This window comes from Miniopterus schreibersii, assembly GCF_964146895.1.
Source record: "Miniopterus schreibersii genome assembly, chromosome: 4".
NCBI classification, from domain to species: domain Eukaryota; kingdom Metazoa; phylum Chordata; class Mammalia; order Chiroptera; family Miniopteridae; genus Miniopterus; species Miniopterus schreibersii.
In genome coordinates, this window is record NC_138105.1 from 20,369,964 (window position 1) to 20,386,701 (window position 16,738).

Consider the following 16,738-nt stretch of genomic DNA (forward strand, 5'->3'; position numbering starts at 1 on the left):
TCATTTTTCTTCCACACTTTTTGTCCTACAGTCCATTCTCTTCATAACAGCCAGAACTATCTTTTTAAAAATGGTTCAAAGCCCTTCATTGGGCTTCCCTTCCCACTTAGAATAAAGTCCAGATTTCTCGCCATGACTTTCAAAACCTTGTCTACTCTGCCCCTAGCTCATTTTATCACTATCCTTTGTCATTTATGTTCCTTAAATATGCCACGTTTTAGGGCCTATGCACTGTTGGCTATTGCCTCAGTTGGGGAGGAATGTTCTTCCCCTAAATCTTTTGTACTAGGTTATCTTTTTATTCCACATTCAGCTAGGATATCACTATCTCAGAAAGGCCTTCATTGTCAATCCCATCCAATGTAGTTGCTTTTCTACAAACACAGCTCTCTTCCTTTTAGCGCTGTGATACCATCCTATTTTATCTTTATAGCATTTAGCACTCCTTAAAATTATTTTATGAATTTGATTACTTGTTTTTTTTGTTTTTACTTCCTGAATTATATGCTCCATGAAAATAGGGACTGTGTCTATCTTTCCAATTCCTATCAGAGCATCTTACGTTATAGTAAGCTTTCTATGAATATTGGTTGAAAGAATGAGTAGTATAGCTCTCTTGCTATATATATAATTTAAATATTCCGTGTAACCTTGAAATAGCTGAGCCTGTGTGCTGTTGGTGTACAATTTTCCTGTCGTATATCTTATTTACTGCTTACTCTTGACATAGTTGCATTTTAGCTAAAATCAGTGATCTATCTTCTTGGTTCTGAAATGTAGATGCAAAACACAGAAGCTCTGATGGAGAATTTGTACCTCAGACACGTCCACGTAGTAACACTCTTCCAAAAAGCTTTGGCTCTTCTCTAGATCATGAGGATGAAGAGAATGAAGATGAATCCAGGGTCATTCACAAGGAGAAGAAGCCGTCTAAGGAAGCTACACTTGAACTTATTCTGAAAAGACTGAAGGAAAAACGTGTTGAGAGGTGTCTTCCAGAAGATATCAAAGTAATCTTGCGCTATGGTGTTTGCCCAGACTAGCCTTTAGAGTCCCTAAAACAAAGTAATTACCACAGTGATAAAGGGATGTCTAGGTAGTCTGATACAGAAACATGTTTTTATCAGCACACTAGAAATGCCCGATCATTCAGGGACTGAATCACAGTAATGAGACTAGAATGCTGATTTGTTCATTTATATTGGAGGCAGTTGGTAAGATGAGTAAAGAGCATGAAATAACCTCAGTTTGAATTCTGGCTTTGTATCTTGACAGTTATATATATTGAATTCTTAACTTAGGCTTGACCCTGACTGATTATATTATGTGCATTCTGCCGCTGAGTCCCTTTAACAGCCCTATGACTTATATTGAAGTCCATTAAAATACTAACACAGTATACAGTGGTACCTTGGTTTTCAAACGTCTCTGTTGACTAACATTTTGGTTTACGAATGCCATAAACCCAGAAGTAAATGCTTCGGTTTTAGAACATGCTTCGCAAGTCGAACATGCCACACAACTTCCGCTGAGGGCAAGATCCTAAGGCCTGGCTGTCAGCTGTCGAACCCCCAGTTTTCAAATGTTTCAGGACTTGAACGGTCTCCGGAACAGGTCACATTTGAAAACCGAGATGCCACTGTAGTTACGAGGATTGAATGAATGTATTTTTTTTAAAAGAGCCATTACTCACTAAGCCCATGCCTTGGGCAGCCCTGATCAAAGCACTTGGCACCCCAAATCATTTATCAGATGAAATTTGCTAGGAGAGTACAGAGGTAGGTGATCTCAAGTCAACTTTTGTTCAGGCAATCTTGACAAAAGAGTTACACCTCTCTCATGATCTAAATATTGGAGTCTCTCTCCTTTGAACAGAGCTGGATTAGAAGTTCTAATTGCTCCTTTCCTTCAACTTTTCTTGTTCGATTTTTGTGTTAGACCAACCTCCTTCCCTCCTTCCTTTAAATGATTTTGATTGGATTAGCTTTTCACATTCATTATCCTAGGTTTAAGGTTCAAACTTGAGGTTGAAATCACATTGTTTTATAGAATCTATACCACCTGTCCTCAACTGAACACACATAATCTAAAGTGATACTTATTAGAGGACGATATTATCCAGTGAAAATTTTTTTTACATCTAATTTCACTCTGGTGAGAAACAGGGTAGATAGTATTATCTAGTTCTGGGATTAAATAGAGCGTTTATTTGGTGTAGTGTTAAATGGTCATCTATGGAACATTGGTTCACTGAGATGTTAAAAGGTCCTGTGGAACAAAGTTGGAAGGTTCTATGGGAAAATAAATTTGGGGTGCCCTGCCTACTCTAGTGTAATTGAGAGTACTAAAAGTTATGAAAAGAGTACTGCAGTGAGAAGAAAGTTCTAGATGAGGGGATATTGAGGTCATAGAGTAGAAGTCTAAGGTCACAAATAGACAGTGTTTTTACTCATGTTCTTTCCACTGTATTGCGTCCAGATTTTGTTAATAGTTTAGGAGAAATACTGGATAATAAGACCTGTATATAGTTATAATGCCAATAAAATACTATGCAAAATAAAATAAAATAATAGGCATTTATGTATGCTTATTGTATACTAGGTAGGCACTGTTGTAAATGCCTTTATAACATACTAACTCATCAGAGCCCTATGAGGCGGGGTGAAGTTACTCCTTTTATAGATTAAGCTATTGAACAAAAAGAGGTTAAGTAACTTACCTAAGGTCACTAAGCTAGTATTCATAACTTATTCAGATAAAATATAAATCAAGCCACCAAAGAGGACTGGAACCTAAATATTAGCTTGTACAGGTGACTGAAAAATGTTGCCTGCAAATCCATAAGCAACAGGTGTATCCTTATTAGCCTTGGGTAGAGTGGTGACGGGCTGCCCTTTCACCCAGCTTACTTACACTGTGAGAGTGACGACAATAAGGATGGTGCCAATGGGAGTTTTTTTTGCTTTTGTTTTTTTCCCCTCTAGAAAATGACAAAAGATCATTTGGTAGAAGAGAAAACTTCTCTCCAGAAAAGTCTTCTTTATTATGAAAGTCAACATGGAAGGCCGGTAATTTCTCTCTTGCTTAAAAAAAAAATAAAAAATTGATTTTCTGTGTTAAAAAAGAGGACACATCACTCTTGTGGTCCACATCTTCACACTGTTTTTTTGGAGCATTGTTTCCTCCATCTGGGAGATTGTCTCCTTATTTAAAATAACTTTAAAAATTGGGGGGAAAGTCATATTGCTTAATGTTTTGGACATTTTAGATTTCTGATGACTAGGTAATTTCTATTGTTTTTGCTTCAGGTGACCAGGGAAGAAAGGCACATTGTTAAACCCCTCTATGATAGATACAGACTTGTGAAACAGATGTTGACAAGAGCTAGCATCACTCCTATCCTTGTAAGTAAAACATGCAAATATTTATCTAGTTAATTTTACAAAGACCTACTCTTAAAAAAATTATGGTGGTGCCCTGGCTGGTGTTGCTCAGTCGTTAGAGCGTGAGCTGTCACACTGAAGGGTCACGGGTTCAATTCCTGGTCAAGGGCATGTACCTGGGTTGCAGGCTTGATCCCTAGCCCTGGTTGGGGCTTGTGTGGGAGGCAGCCAATTAATGTGTCTGTCTAATATCGATGTTTCTTTCTCTCTCTCTCTCTCTCTCTCTCTCTCTCTCTCTCCCTCTCCCCCTTCCCTCCCTCCCTTTCTACTCTCTCTGAAAAGCAATGGAAAAAATATCCTCGGGGTGAGGGTTAACAACAAAAATTATGGTGTTAAATGGGAGAAAGACACAGTCATCGTGGCACGAATTGTATATGTAAGGTGAGGTTGCTGCTTTACAGAAGAATAGGAAATTAATAAGTGCCTACTATGATCTCCCAGTCATTTTTATAAAGCATTTTTATGTATGATTATGTCATTGAATACCAGCAAGTTAAGTTACAACAGGTAGCAGAAGATAATAGCCTCTTAGCTTCATTTCATAGATGGTGAAACTGAGTGATATGCCTCGGGTCACCTACTTTGTGGAATTAAAAGAAGCCTATATTTCAAACTCTTGCCTATTTTTTTTCCATTTAAATTCATGTCTTTGAAATTACATTAGTTTTGTGATGTTCATCATGATTATGTATACTTTATTTGTACAATAATATCAGCTGATTTTTTCAAGTTTATCTTTTTAAATGAAAAAGTTCATTAAAATAATGCTTATTCATATTCATGTACAATTTTAGAGAAAAATGAAACTCTAATACTTATGTGCAAGTGAAGTGCTATCCCCAAATTAACCATTAGATAGTATGGCTCTAGATTTCTCTCAAGCTCAAGTAGAAAACAGTATGTAGCCCATTTTGTAGCATCCCATAGGAATTAATTTGCTAGAGCTATGGTTTTCTTAGGCTTGCAGTCCATTTTTATGGTGATAGCCACTTTGCATGGGGGTTTCTTTCATGCTGACTACTCATTAGAAGGTTCACATTGGCCTTCTGTGCACATTTTATTTAGCTTTCATAAACTGATTCCTTTTTAATTTTTTTATTTTTAGAGAGAGAAGGAGGGAAGGGGGAGAGAGAGATAAACATCAGTTTGGTATTCCACTTGTGTATGCATTCATTGGTGGCTGCTTATATGTGCTGTGAGCCGAGATTGAACTCCCAACCTTGGCATATTGGGACGATGCTCTAACTATCTGAGCTACGGGGCCAGGATCCTGATTCTTTTTGTTTTGTTAATCCTCACCCGAGGATATTTTTTCCATTGATTTTTCAGAGAGAGTAAAAGGGAGGTGGGGAGAGAGAAACATTGATGTGAGAGAGACACATCAATTGGTTGTCTCCCACACTTGCCCTGACCTGAGCCAAGTATTGAACCTGCAGCCCAGGTATGTGCCCTTGACCGGTGGCCCTGATTCTTTTGTAATTGGCCATTTTTTAAGTTGGTCATCTCAGCACTTTTTAGATATAGTCAGTTTCCTTTGAACAAGGAAAAAAAGCCTGTATAGTTTATATTCTTTGCACATAAAAGTTTATTCCATTTTTATTTTATTGACTTAAAAAAATATATATATAGAAAGAGAGGAAGGGGGAGAAAGAGAGAAACATTGATGTGAGAGAAACATTGATCAGTTGCCTCCTGCACACACCCTTATTGGGGATCAATCCTACAACCTGGGCATGTGCCCTGGTCGAGAATCAAACCTACCACCCTCTGGTGAACAGGATGATGCTTCAACCAACTGAGCGATACCAGCCAAGGCTGTCACCAGCATTTTTATAATTCCATAATAGTGTAGTCTTTGAATTTCTTTATAAAAACCACTTTAGAATTCCACAAGTTTGTTTTAAAAACTGAGTCTGTAGGAAGCATTTCTAGATCTTAAGGACTCCTGTATATGACTCATAAACAGAAATTTGCAGTCTAAAAATTAAGCCAAGACAATTCAGTAGGAAAGAATGATTTTTTTCAACAAATGGTGCTCAGGCAACTGGATATCCACATGCAAAAAAACCCCAAAAAAGATGAATTTAGACTCTTACCTCACACAAAATTTGTCTATAAAATGATTATAGACCTAAGTGTAAGAGCTAAAACTATAAAACTCTTAGGAAATAGAGGAAAATCTTTTTCACCTTGAATTAGGCAATGTTTTCTTGGATATGACACCAAAAACATAGTGACAAAAGAAAAAATAAATTGAACTTTATGAAAATTTTAAACTTGCCTGACAGGTTGAGCCTCGACCTATGAACCAGGAGGTCCCAGTTGGATTCCCAGTGAGGGTGCATGTCCAGGTGGCAGGCTTGATTCCCCAGTAGGGGGCGAGCAGGAAGCAAGCCTAGTGATGAAGTTTCTGTCTCATTGATGTTTCTATTTCTCTGTCCTCTCCTTTCCTCTCTCTCTCTCAAGATCAATAAAAACATTTTTAAAAAATGTTTTTTAAAAAAGAGGGAAACAAAACACAACCCACAGAATGGGAGAAAATATTTGCAAATCATGTATCCGATAAGGGACTATATACAGAATATATAAAGAGCTCTTATAATTCAATAATAAAAAGATAAATAACCCACTTTAAAAAATGAGGCAAAGCGTTTGAATAGGAATTTCACCAGAGAAGATATATAAAGGGCCATTAAGCAGATGAAAAGATGTTGAACGTCATTAGTCATTAGGAAATGCAAGTAAAAACCACATTCAGATACTACTTTATGCCCACTAGTATAATAAAAATGACAGATAATAACAGTGTTGGCAAGGATATGGAGAAATTGGAACCCTTGCACACTGCTGGTGGGAATATAAAATGGTACAGCCACTTTGAAAAAAGTTTGGCAGTATCTCAAAAGGTTAAACATAGAATTACCATAAACATTGAATTACCTAGCAGTTCTAGGTATATGCCCGAGAACTGAAAACATATGTCTATACAAAAATTTGTACTCAAATGTTTATAGCTATGAATTATTCATGACCACCAAAATGTAGAAACCACCCACATTGTCCAGTGACTGATGGATAAACAAAAGTAATGCATTTCCCTTACCTGTTGCTTAGTTGGCTAGGGTGTGTAGTCCTGTGCACCAAAGAGTTGCCAGTTTGATTTCTGGTCAGGGCACATATCTAGGTTGTGGATTTAATCCCTGGTCGGGGTATGTATGGGAGGCAGCCAATCGATGTTTGCCTCTCTGTTTCTCTTCCCTTCCTCACTCTCTAAAGTCAGTAACATATCCTCTGGTGAGGATTTGAAAAAATATATAGTGTATGCATCTTGTGGAATATTATTCAGCCATAAAAAGGAATGAAGTACTCATACGTGCTACAACATGTGTGAACCTTGAAAATGAAAGCCAAACACAAAAGGCAACGTATTATATGATTCCATTCATATGAAGTATCTCAAATAGGCCAGCCCATAGATAGAGAAAGTAGATTATTGTTTGCCAAGGGCTGAGGGGAGAGGGCACATGAATAACAGCTGATAACTATAGAGTTTTTGGAGGTAGGGTGGTGATGAAATGTTCTGGAATTAAATAGTGGTGATGGTTGTACAACTTGTGAATACAGTATACTAAAACTCAATAAATTGTATATTTCAAAAGTGAATGTTATGGTATGTGAATTATATCTCAGTGAGGCTATTTTTAATTTCTTTTTATTTTTTAAATATATCTTTATTGATTTCAGAGAGAGGAAGGGAGAGGGGGGGAGAGAGAGAGAGAGAGAGAGAGAAACATTAATGATGAGAGTCATTAATTGGCTGCCTCCTGCATGTCCCCTACTGGGGATGGAGCCTGCAACCCGGGCATGTGCCCTGACCAGGAATCGAATCCTGATTTCCTGGATTATAGGCTGATGCTCAACCGCTGAGCCACACCTGGCTGGGTAAGCTATTATTTTTTAGAAAGGAGTATAATATGGTCCTCAGACCAAAATAGTTGACAGCTGTTGTTTAAAAAAAAAAAAAAGTTTCCAATTAAATTATGTCATGCTTTCTTTTATTTAGAATTTTTAAAATATTTACTGAATGAGAGCTCTTTTAGAATTATTTATACATAAAATATAATTTATCACTTTTGTGCACACATAACTAGAGAATACATATAAGCAAAAAAATTTTTTTACTAAGGAATTTCTAAATAATTAAAAGCATAAATGATTAGGATTTTGAAAATAAAGTTTAATATCAGTGAAGGTGAAGCTTCATTGAACACTTTTAATATTTGAACTGTAAACCATTTGTATGTTGATTGTTATAGGGATCTCCATCCACCAAGCGCAGGGGTCAGATGTTACAACCGATCATAGAAGGAGAAACTGCACATTTTTTTGAAGAAATCAAGGTAATCCTTAAGAGAAATTATTGTCTGATCTCTTTTCTAAAGGAAAAGTTGAAAGTCATGGCCTGTTTGATTCTTTGCTTGAATATCTTTTTAGGAAGAAGAAGAAGATGGTGTTAGTCTGTCCTCTGAGTTAACTGATATCTTGCAAACTGCTGTACAGGCACAGTCTTCATTAGAAAACTCAGAATCTGATGTGGAGGAAAATCAAGAAAAACTGGCTCTGGATCTCCGATTGTCAAGTACTCGAGCAGCGTCTATGTATGTTGGCTAGTTTATGATTTTAGCCTTTTTGTATAATATAACTTATATGCCAAGAAATTAAATGTTAAATAATTGAGCACTTGGAAGGAATTAATACAGTGCTCAAGAGATACATCCTTTTTTAAAAAATGTGATTTGTAAATACATGTCCAATTCACATTTTTTTGATTTCAGAGAGAGGAAGAGAGAGGGATAGAGAGAGAGAAACATCACTGATGAGAGAGTTATTGATCAGCTGCCTCCTGCACGACCCCCACTGGGGATCAAGCCTGCAACCCGTGCATGTGCCCTGACCGGGAATTGAACCGCCATCTCCTGGATCCTGTGTCGATGCTGAACTGCTGAGCCAGTTCACATTTTTTTAAATTAAATATTACTGTGTTTTGAAAAATTTTAAAAACTAAAATTTTGTATTTGCTGCATAATAAAGTGCTGGAACCAGCTTACAGTTATCTGTTAATTAAGTTCTCTGTCAGCTTCTTTACCTGATACGGTGTCTGACTGTGGTTCTCAGCCCTGGCTTCACTTTAGGGTCACCTGGGAAGATTTTTTTTTTTTTAAAGTATTACTGCAGAGCCCTACCGGCAGCTATTCTGATTTAGTTGGTTTGGGTGTAGCCAGGGTTCAAACCACTATTAAGAACATAATGAATCAGCAGTGCCCTTTCAATAATGTTTTCTTCCTATTTCAATTTTAGGCCTGAATTACTGGAACAACTTTGGAAAGCCAGAGCTGAAAAAAAGAAACTACGTAAGACATTACGGGAATTTGAAGAAGCATTTTATCAACAAAATGGAAGGTTTGTTGAGCATCACAAAATTGAGTTCTCTTAAACTCACAAGTGCTCATATGTTAAATGTATAGGATCAGAAATAAATTGTGCGTATAAGGATATTAGCATTGAAAATAAAAGTAAAAAACTTTTTTCTATTTTGAAGTCCTACTATTAATGGCAAGAAGAAGTCAGAGCCCAAGTAAACAACATCTGATATTCTAAGGTTTTCCTAAGGAGGCTTTGTTGAGTGGCAACTATTTTATGTTCTTTTATACTATGCCCTCACCCTTTTGGAAGTGTTTGTGGACCAAGATGTTTCTTCTTTTAGAAAGGGTCTCATAACATGAGTGATATCTTCAGTTGGTTTGGACTCTCATAACTGAGACCATCGTTGCTTAAGCCGCATTGTTCGTTCCAAGCTGCCCATTTCCAGGGTGTGTCACAGAGTGGCAGTCATGTGGCTCCTATAATACAGTACGACAAGTTGCCTTTATCTAACTGAATAATGCACAGTTGACCCAGTGAGACTCTTTTTAAAGTAAGAAAAATAACATTCTAATTCAAATGGTAGCCAGAAATTAGGGCTATCTCAGGTCTCAAAGTTTTTCCATGTAACTGGGTGGTTTTACCAGCCAGTGGCTATATTGAAAATTCTAAAATGTGTTTACTTTAAATAATTTGAGAGTTCTCTATATAGGTTAGCAGAAGTGGTTTAAAAATATCTTAAGTACAGGAATAAATTTTCCTTCTGGTTCTTTGTCTTATTGGAAGAAAACTGTGCTTATAATTATTATACCTAGGATGGTTTGATGCTTTACCTCATGATTAAACTGGATTGCATTGGGTCATTAATAATATAAAGTTAGGAAACTACTTACTTGCTGCTACAGGCAAGATGTTTTACTTTTACGTCTTAACTCACTGAAGCCAGAGTTAATGTATGAAATGACTCATTGTAGCCCTCTGGCACTTAGCATATACATACGCTATCAGACCTGACTGAGTCTAGCAATGTATGTCTTATTAAAATATTACCTCTTAACAAATAAGATAAAATATTACTTCTAGTTATCCACAATGATCATTGATCAGTATAGTATCATTTAACCTGTCATTAGAAAAATCCATCAGAAAAGTATTTCAGGAATGTTCCTTGGGGATGGGGGGAATTAGTTCAATAATATATTTTTGTTACAGAGCAATTTTTTATTTTGTATTTGGTAACATTGTCTCACATTAGGACAACTTCTTGGACTTTATTTTCCAGATGATCTCTAGATTATTACACATTTTATTTTCTCCCCTAGGAATGCCCAGAAAGAGGATCGTGCTCCAGTGCTTGAGGAGTACAGGGAGTACAAGAAAATTAAAGCCAAGCTTAGGCTTCTTGAAGTTCTTATCAGCAAACAGGATTCTTCAAAATCCATTTAAAATATGATCCTTGAAACATCATAAAATCAGTTGTATTCCCTGAAGCTATCATCGTGTGTACTTGGCTGGTACTTGAGTTCATTTTGTCAGGCACTCAGAGTCTCATTTTGTAACTTGGTTGTGGTGCCACTAGAGAAATGATGGGGGGTAAGTAGACCCTCTCTAGGGAGCACAATGTTCCATATTAGCCACAGACTGTCCTCTCCACCTTTAGCAAACATCCGGTTTTCTTCATTGTTTTGTACTACAGATACATCCTGTTAGCAAAAGACTAGTATTTTATTCTTTCAACTTCAAGAACTTTGGAAGTACAAGCTTTTTGTTTTTACCAACTTTATTATTTTTTTCATTACTGAAGAAAATTAAGAGGAAAAATCTTCACATTGAATTCTTCGGTTGCTTTTTTCTTACAGAATGACTGAAAATTTGAAAGAAAAGCCTATAAATGTGCACATATGCAACTATGTTCTATGTTTTCTTAGAAAACCAAAATCAACTGAAATTTCAAGTCCTACTGTGGAGCACATTTCTGTTTAATTCCCAAAGTAACACTTTTTCACAGGTAGTATGTTAACAAAATTTTGCAATTCAGTGGTCACACAGCTTCTGGATCAAGATAACAGAGGGTAGACCAAAAAGTGACCTTGCTTATTAGTATAGTGAAAACACACATCACGCATACACACAGAAATGAATCATACAACATGCTGCCTATGGGACTTAAGTTACTGTTTGTTTTCTCAGCTACTGTTTATCAGCTGGTGATGATGTAATTTGTCTGGATCAGAACCTCTGGTTTTTCTTCCTACCCACCTCCATATAATGTGAGCAAAGAGCCATGTCAGTATGTAGGAACTCTGATGGTACTCAGCATATTTGTGTGTTCGATCAAATGTCCTAAATTGGCAAAAGAATCATTATGCCTGAAGTAAATCTATTCTTAACAAGGGCTCTACCACTGCATTTTTACATGTACCTTCAAGGGGTTGCATCCTTTTTTCTCTTAATCAGCAAAATCCATAAAGAAAACATCTTTTATAGGGACCACCTTTTGCTCAGTCACATGCTATTTAAAGTGTTGGTCACAAGATTTGTAGTGGTATACCCCTTGTCATATACTCTAAACATCTTTTTTTCTTTGGCTTTGCATGGCTTTTCAGGTACTCACGTGGTATCATTCTGCTAATCATTTTCACAGAATGATGACTTTATTTGTGCTAACAATATAACAGTCATTAATAGCATATTCCGGTCAGGCTCGATCTAAGTGTTCATTTTTTTCTGGTGCTTTTTTGGAATGATGAGTGTCTCACTTTGATTGTGCCCATGGTTTGCATGCAGTGACTCATGCATGGTTTTCTTAACTAGCTAATATTAACACTTTGTTCCATACAAAAATGGACTTTTGCATCATCCTTTAATAAGATGAGGGAAGCATGAACCTCAGACTTCCGGCGCTGTTACATAGTGAGCACATGAAGTAGCTTGGTAATCAGTAGTGTTTCTAGTACTTCACCTTTCACCTGTGTATGCAATGCCTTTTTTGCGGGGAGGGAATATTTGTTGGTAGTGAACACGTAGTTAAGGAATAAAGCACTAACCCAGCCCTTTCTTTGTGTGTCATTTCCTTTTGGTACAGCTAGGTTGTTCCTAATGTATACCTAGAAAAGTGACATTGAAAATGCCAAAAGATCATTAGGATTCGAATCCATTGTGCAGTGTGCATTTAGTTAATTTCTCCCAGTCTCCAGACAGGAGTATATCCAAACATCTAATTTAATGTGCGCTGTGTATTGTTTTATATGAATGTCTTATTTTATATACCACATGCAAAAATGTCCATATGCACTATTTAAATGTTTTAAATAATATATTCCTTCTTTATAATGCTAAATCTATATGAGTACCATATTTTTATAAGTCAGTGGCCTGACTGGTTTCCTTTTAAAATTAACGGCTGCTTCATGATGTTGGTTACTCACTGTTAATGTTTGGCTGTGAGTAGAATAGGTAACAGTGGCATGGCAGCACTTACGCTATCTGACCACAGTGTTGTGTGTCAGAGCTGAGCAGTAGGTGGTAGCATTAGGCAGTTTGTGATAGTTTTACTTTGGTACAAGTAAACACTGTATATCTATATACAAACAATATATAGATATATGTGACCACCAGTGTAATTGCATTGCTGTGTCTGGCACTTCATTGTATAGACTTTTGTAATAAAAGAACTTTAATGTTCTAAGTCATTGTAAATGTTTGCTTTTTTCCCCCCCACTAGATGTTGAAAAGGGAAAAAGAGAGACCTCAAGTGTTCCCTTGTCTTAACGTCCTCAGACTTTGTTTGAATTACCCCAACCTGCGGTTATATGTGGGGACAACAGGGTTAGTAAACCATCTGGCTGGCTCCAGCTCTGGGGAGTGGTAAGACAGGGAAAGGCCATGTTGTTTCCCTTGTGAGAATGTAGGAGAAGATACAGAGAGGATAGTCAGCATTTCTTGTTGCTTTGAATTATCCTATTAAGAAAACTTGGTGTACAGTCTCTTAAGAGTTTGGCCTGGGGAAGGTGGGTAGATTTAAAACTCCCTTTATTCAAATTTTAAAATCCAGAACTGTTGAACAGCAATGTGGAAATTGAGTACTATGGTCAAATGCTGTTGCTTGGGCTAAGAGAACAAGTTTCTTCTAGGAGGGTTTATGTAACCTAAAAAAAATTAGAGAAGTTTCCTTCTAGATTCCAGAATCCCAGCCATTCATAACTTTCCAACCATCCAACAGAGCTTTTGCAGTAGCCTCATTTACACTTTCCAAACACAACTTGACTTTTTATAACCCTGATACTCCTACCTTGCTCTTTATTTTTTAAAGTGTATTTTGCTTTTAAAGTAGTTGAGGAAGCACTTTGGGGAAACTTTAGATGCTACTTTAGAAACCGTGTAGATGGATTTCCAGTTCAAAGGTATTAGTAAAATTTCTGTAGGTGATCTGAAAGTTCTTTAACACTTTGGCTTTTTATAGGAGACTTCAAATTGGAAAGAGTGGAGATGAGATTATTTTACTTTAGCCATCGTATGATGGCTTTGCAGAGTCCTGTGCATTTATTACCTGTTAGAGGAACTTGGAACATGGTACATGGTGAGAGCACTGACAGTTCTTATACTCTGTGGAACATTGAGAAAACTGTCTTTACCTACGTATTGAACTGTTGGTTAGAGACCTGCACCATGAACTATAAGCATTATTTTATACTTTTCCCTTCATATTCCTAGAATTTAATAACATTATAAAATCCTCCGTGTGAACCAGTATGTATGTACTTTGGAGGCATGTTGTAATATACATGGATTGTATAGTAGGTCGCCTCCAGGGGCACTTAAGTCCCAGAAATCATTTGATGATTATCATTGACTCTGGCAATAGTTTGATGATAGGTGGTTTAGTGCTTTTAAAGTATATTGGAAATGGGGACAAGTTTAGGAAATCAGTACAGGAATGAGCCTTTGTTAGAAATGTACAATGACTGCATCACAGATTCTCACCTCCACTTGTCTCAGTAGGGCAGAGCTGAAACCTTTCTCATCACTCGATTTAATTTTAAACTGATGTAGTGTAATTCTTTCTCCAGCTCCACAGCATATAAAAAGAGGCTAAGGATAATTTAGAAAGAAGTAGAGAATGAGTCTAACACACTTTTGTGCATAAAGAGACAGCAGATTATTAGTGCCTATTGTGAAATGCTTTGAGTAGAACAGCAGTATTTAAGCTCCTAAAACATGCCTAGTGTGGTCATTTACGGGTCTAATATTCTAAAGCTGTGTGAAGAACAGCATCTGCTGCACACACCAAGTGTAAATGGCAGTTCCTTTATAGAAATGTAAGGGTAAAAGCAGTTGGCTTCACTCTTACATTTAAACAAATGAAGCCTTGTGCTTCCTGTTTAAAGTTGAGTAAAAGAAATTGGGGGAAAAAAGTGGCATCTTAGAATAGGTTTTGGGTTCAGGAAAATAATGTGTCTAACTCACGTCCCCAATCCCCATGTCATGGTAATCCCTAGTACCCTGCTGAGAACAAATACTTACTCTCGAAATTCTTTTTGAGTGACAGGCTGGTAGTCATCTTGAATTTCTGTAGAATAATACTTTTTCTCAAGCCTCTCTTTCCATTTTTTCATCTGCTCTGCACTTTGAATCTCCTGTCAAGTTATAGGAAAAGCCTAGGTTGCAATGTTAAAATTTTTCTCTATTTCGAGTCTTGTCATACAAGTATTACAGGGTTGAGGTTTTGAGCCCCACTGCCTTTTTGCCTTGCCAGTTTTCAGTTCTGTGCATTAGCAGAGTCACTGCAGAGGACCTGGTGTTAGAACTGTTGGTAGAGTTGGTGAATTTTAAAATTTATCAGCTTATCCTCAATTCATTGCCTCTTCCCCTCTGCATCTGCAGCTCAGTTTTTTCATGATTTTCTTCATCTGAGCAAAGCTGAGATATTTCTGTACCTCTATTTTTTAAAAAAATATATTATTGATTTCAGAGAAAGAGAGAGAAACATGGATCAGCTATCTCCTACTCCCCCCCCCCCCCCCCGGGATTGAGCCCACAGCCTAGGCATGTTCCCTGACAGGAATCAAACCAATGACCTCCGGGTGTATGGGACAACAACACACTGGCCGAGCTGTACCTTTCAGAGAGAGTAAGGGAGAGGGAAAGAGAAATAGAAACATCAATGATGAGAGTCATTGATTGGCTGCCTCTTGCATGACCCCACGGGATCGAGCCTGCAACCCGGGCATGTGCCCTGACCGCGAATTGAAGCTCGATCTCCTGGATCATAGGTCAGTGGTCAACTACTGAGCCATGCTGGCTGGGCTGTACCTCTTTTCTTTAATGAAGCAAATGTACTTCAAAATACATCTGTGGGTATTCTTTGCCCGGCTGCTTCTCAGCTCAGCCAGACTCCTACAGTCTTACCTAACCATCACAATCCCCTTTTCATAATTACTGCATCAATCTGTGCATTCCAATCTGCCACATACCCCCAAATTAGCTCCTTGTACCAGGAAATTCTTGTTGCTACATCTTTCTCTGATCCTAAAGAGTCCTTCCTGTGCTTTGTCCTCACTACCATCCATTTTTCTTTTAGTGTGGAAAATAAGGACAGCTCTAGAAAGAAAGGGGAAGCAGAAAGTGCGTCCAGATGTGATTCAAATACTTCTCAGCAAATGAGTATGATACTGCCCTGCTCCAGCAATAACCCTAAGTAGCAAAGTAGATCCCTGCATAAGGGCTCTGATTACCTTCCTCAGGATGGTGATGCCTAAGTTTATACACTGTTCACCTGATAAATGTGTGCTGCTCTGGTCAGAAAAACTTTTATTAGGTAGTGTTTGTCTTTAAAGCAACATATTTGAAGTAGGAAAGGATGGCTTTTAATCTTTCTAGTTTTATTGTCCACATTACAGCACCCATGTTTTGACATAATTACTAATACTTTTAATGTGGTGTTTAAAAAGTCGCAGGTTCCACAACTAGTATTTCTAAATGACCAGGTCTGTTATAATGTGGAAACATTAGTAATATGGGTTGAATAGACTATGCCTGATAGACTTGATCATCTTTCAAAAAACCCATCTCAACCATCACTTCTGTGAAGCCTTCCTTGACATTCATAGGGAAATCAGGCAGAGCAGCAGCTCTTTGGGGGTATTCCCTCCAAGCTCCTAGGTTCTAATTATCCCACCTCTTCCCTGTAGGTGGTAGCTGCCTTTTACAGTTGTTTCTGGATTAATTTATTAGTGTTCCATGTTGGCTCTTACAGTCCTCTAATACTCAGGAATGAATTCTCTGTAGTAAACCTCCTCCCTTTGAATTACCTAGTGTATTTCTGTTTTTCTGATTAGACCCTAACTGATGAGTACTTGGTAGCAGGGGAGGTCCAAAGGAAGAAACTCAAACAGCGTGCTTCCACCAAGGGACACAACAATTGACTGAAGAAATTGAGATTACCACCTGGTCATTTGGGATCCCCCAGGCTACTGAATGAGCAGGCAAAGATTCAACTGACTGAGGTGATTGATCCTAATTATCAAGGGGAAATTGGTTGCAGCTACAAAATGAGTGCACAGGCCTTTATTTGGAGCCTGGGAATTCTTGAGTTTGGGGGTGGGGTGCTCTTAATACTCCCATGTCCAAAAATAAGCTTTGTACAGTGGCACCTTGGTTTTCGAACGTGTCCGTTGACGGACATTTCGGGTCAGGAACGCTGTAAACCCGGAAGGAAATGCTTCGGTTTCCGACGTGCCTCGGAAGTGGAACAGGCCACGCGGAAGTGGAACAGGCCACACGGCTTCCGCTGAGGGCAAGATCTGGAGGCCCGGCTGTCGGCTGTCGGTCCCTCGGTTTTCGACCGTTTCGGAACTTGAACCGTCTTCCGGAAC

The 16,738-nt window shown here is 37.9% G+C and overlaps 2 protein-coding genes across 8 annotated transcripts in view; one reads left to right on the plus strand and one right to left on the minus strand.

Moving 5' to 3' along the window:
• Positions 1-12,552, plus strand: part of FAM13B (family with sequence similarity 13 member B) — a 71,501-nt gene extending 58,949 nt beyond the window's left edge. For 6 of the 7 annotated variants that reach the window (XM_081136857.1, XM_081136860.1, XM_081136858.1 and 3 more), the window contains 7 exons: positions 781-1,010; positions 2,985-3,068; positions 3,309-3,404; positions 7,760-7,843; positions 7,938-8,101; positions 8,802-8,903; positions 10,187-12,552. In XM_081136857.1, the coding sequence (XP_080992983.1) occupies positions 781-1,010; positions 2,985-3,068; positions 3,309-3,404; positions 7,760-7,843; positions 7,938-8,101; positions 8,802-8,903; positions 10,187-10,310 (884 nt within the window). In that variant the 3' untranslated portion in view covers positions 10,311-12,552. The remainder of the gene's footprint in view (positions 1-780; positions 1,011-2,984; positions 3,069-3,308; positions 3,405-7,759; positions 7,844-7,937; positions 8,102-8,801; positions 8,904-10,186) is intronic. The other variant, XM_081136863.1, reaches the window with a different exon arrangement.
• Positions 12,553-13,789: 1,237 nt separating this feature from the next.
• PKD2L2 (polycystin 2 like 2, transient receptor potential cation channel) overlaps positions 13,790-16,738 on the minus strand; it is a gene marked incomplete at its 5' end in the record, with an annotated part of 30,513 nt that continues 27,564 nt past the window's right edge. Inside the window, 2 exons of the mRNA XM_081136864.1 lie at positions 13,790-13,955; positions 14,388-14,500. Coding sequence (XP_080992990.1) covers positions 13,859-13,955; positions 14,388-14,500 — 210 coding nt within the window. The 3' untranslated portion in view covers positions 13,790-13,858. The remainder of the gene's footprint in view (positions 13,956-14,387; positions 14,501-16,738) is intronic.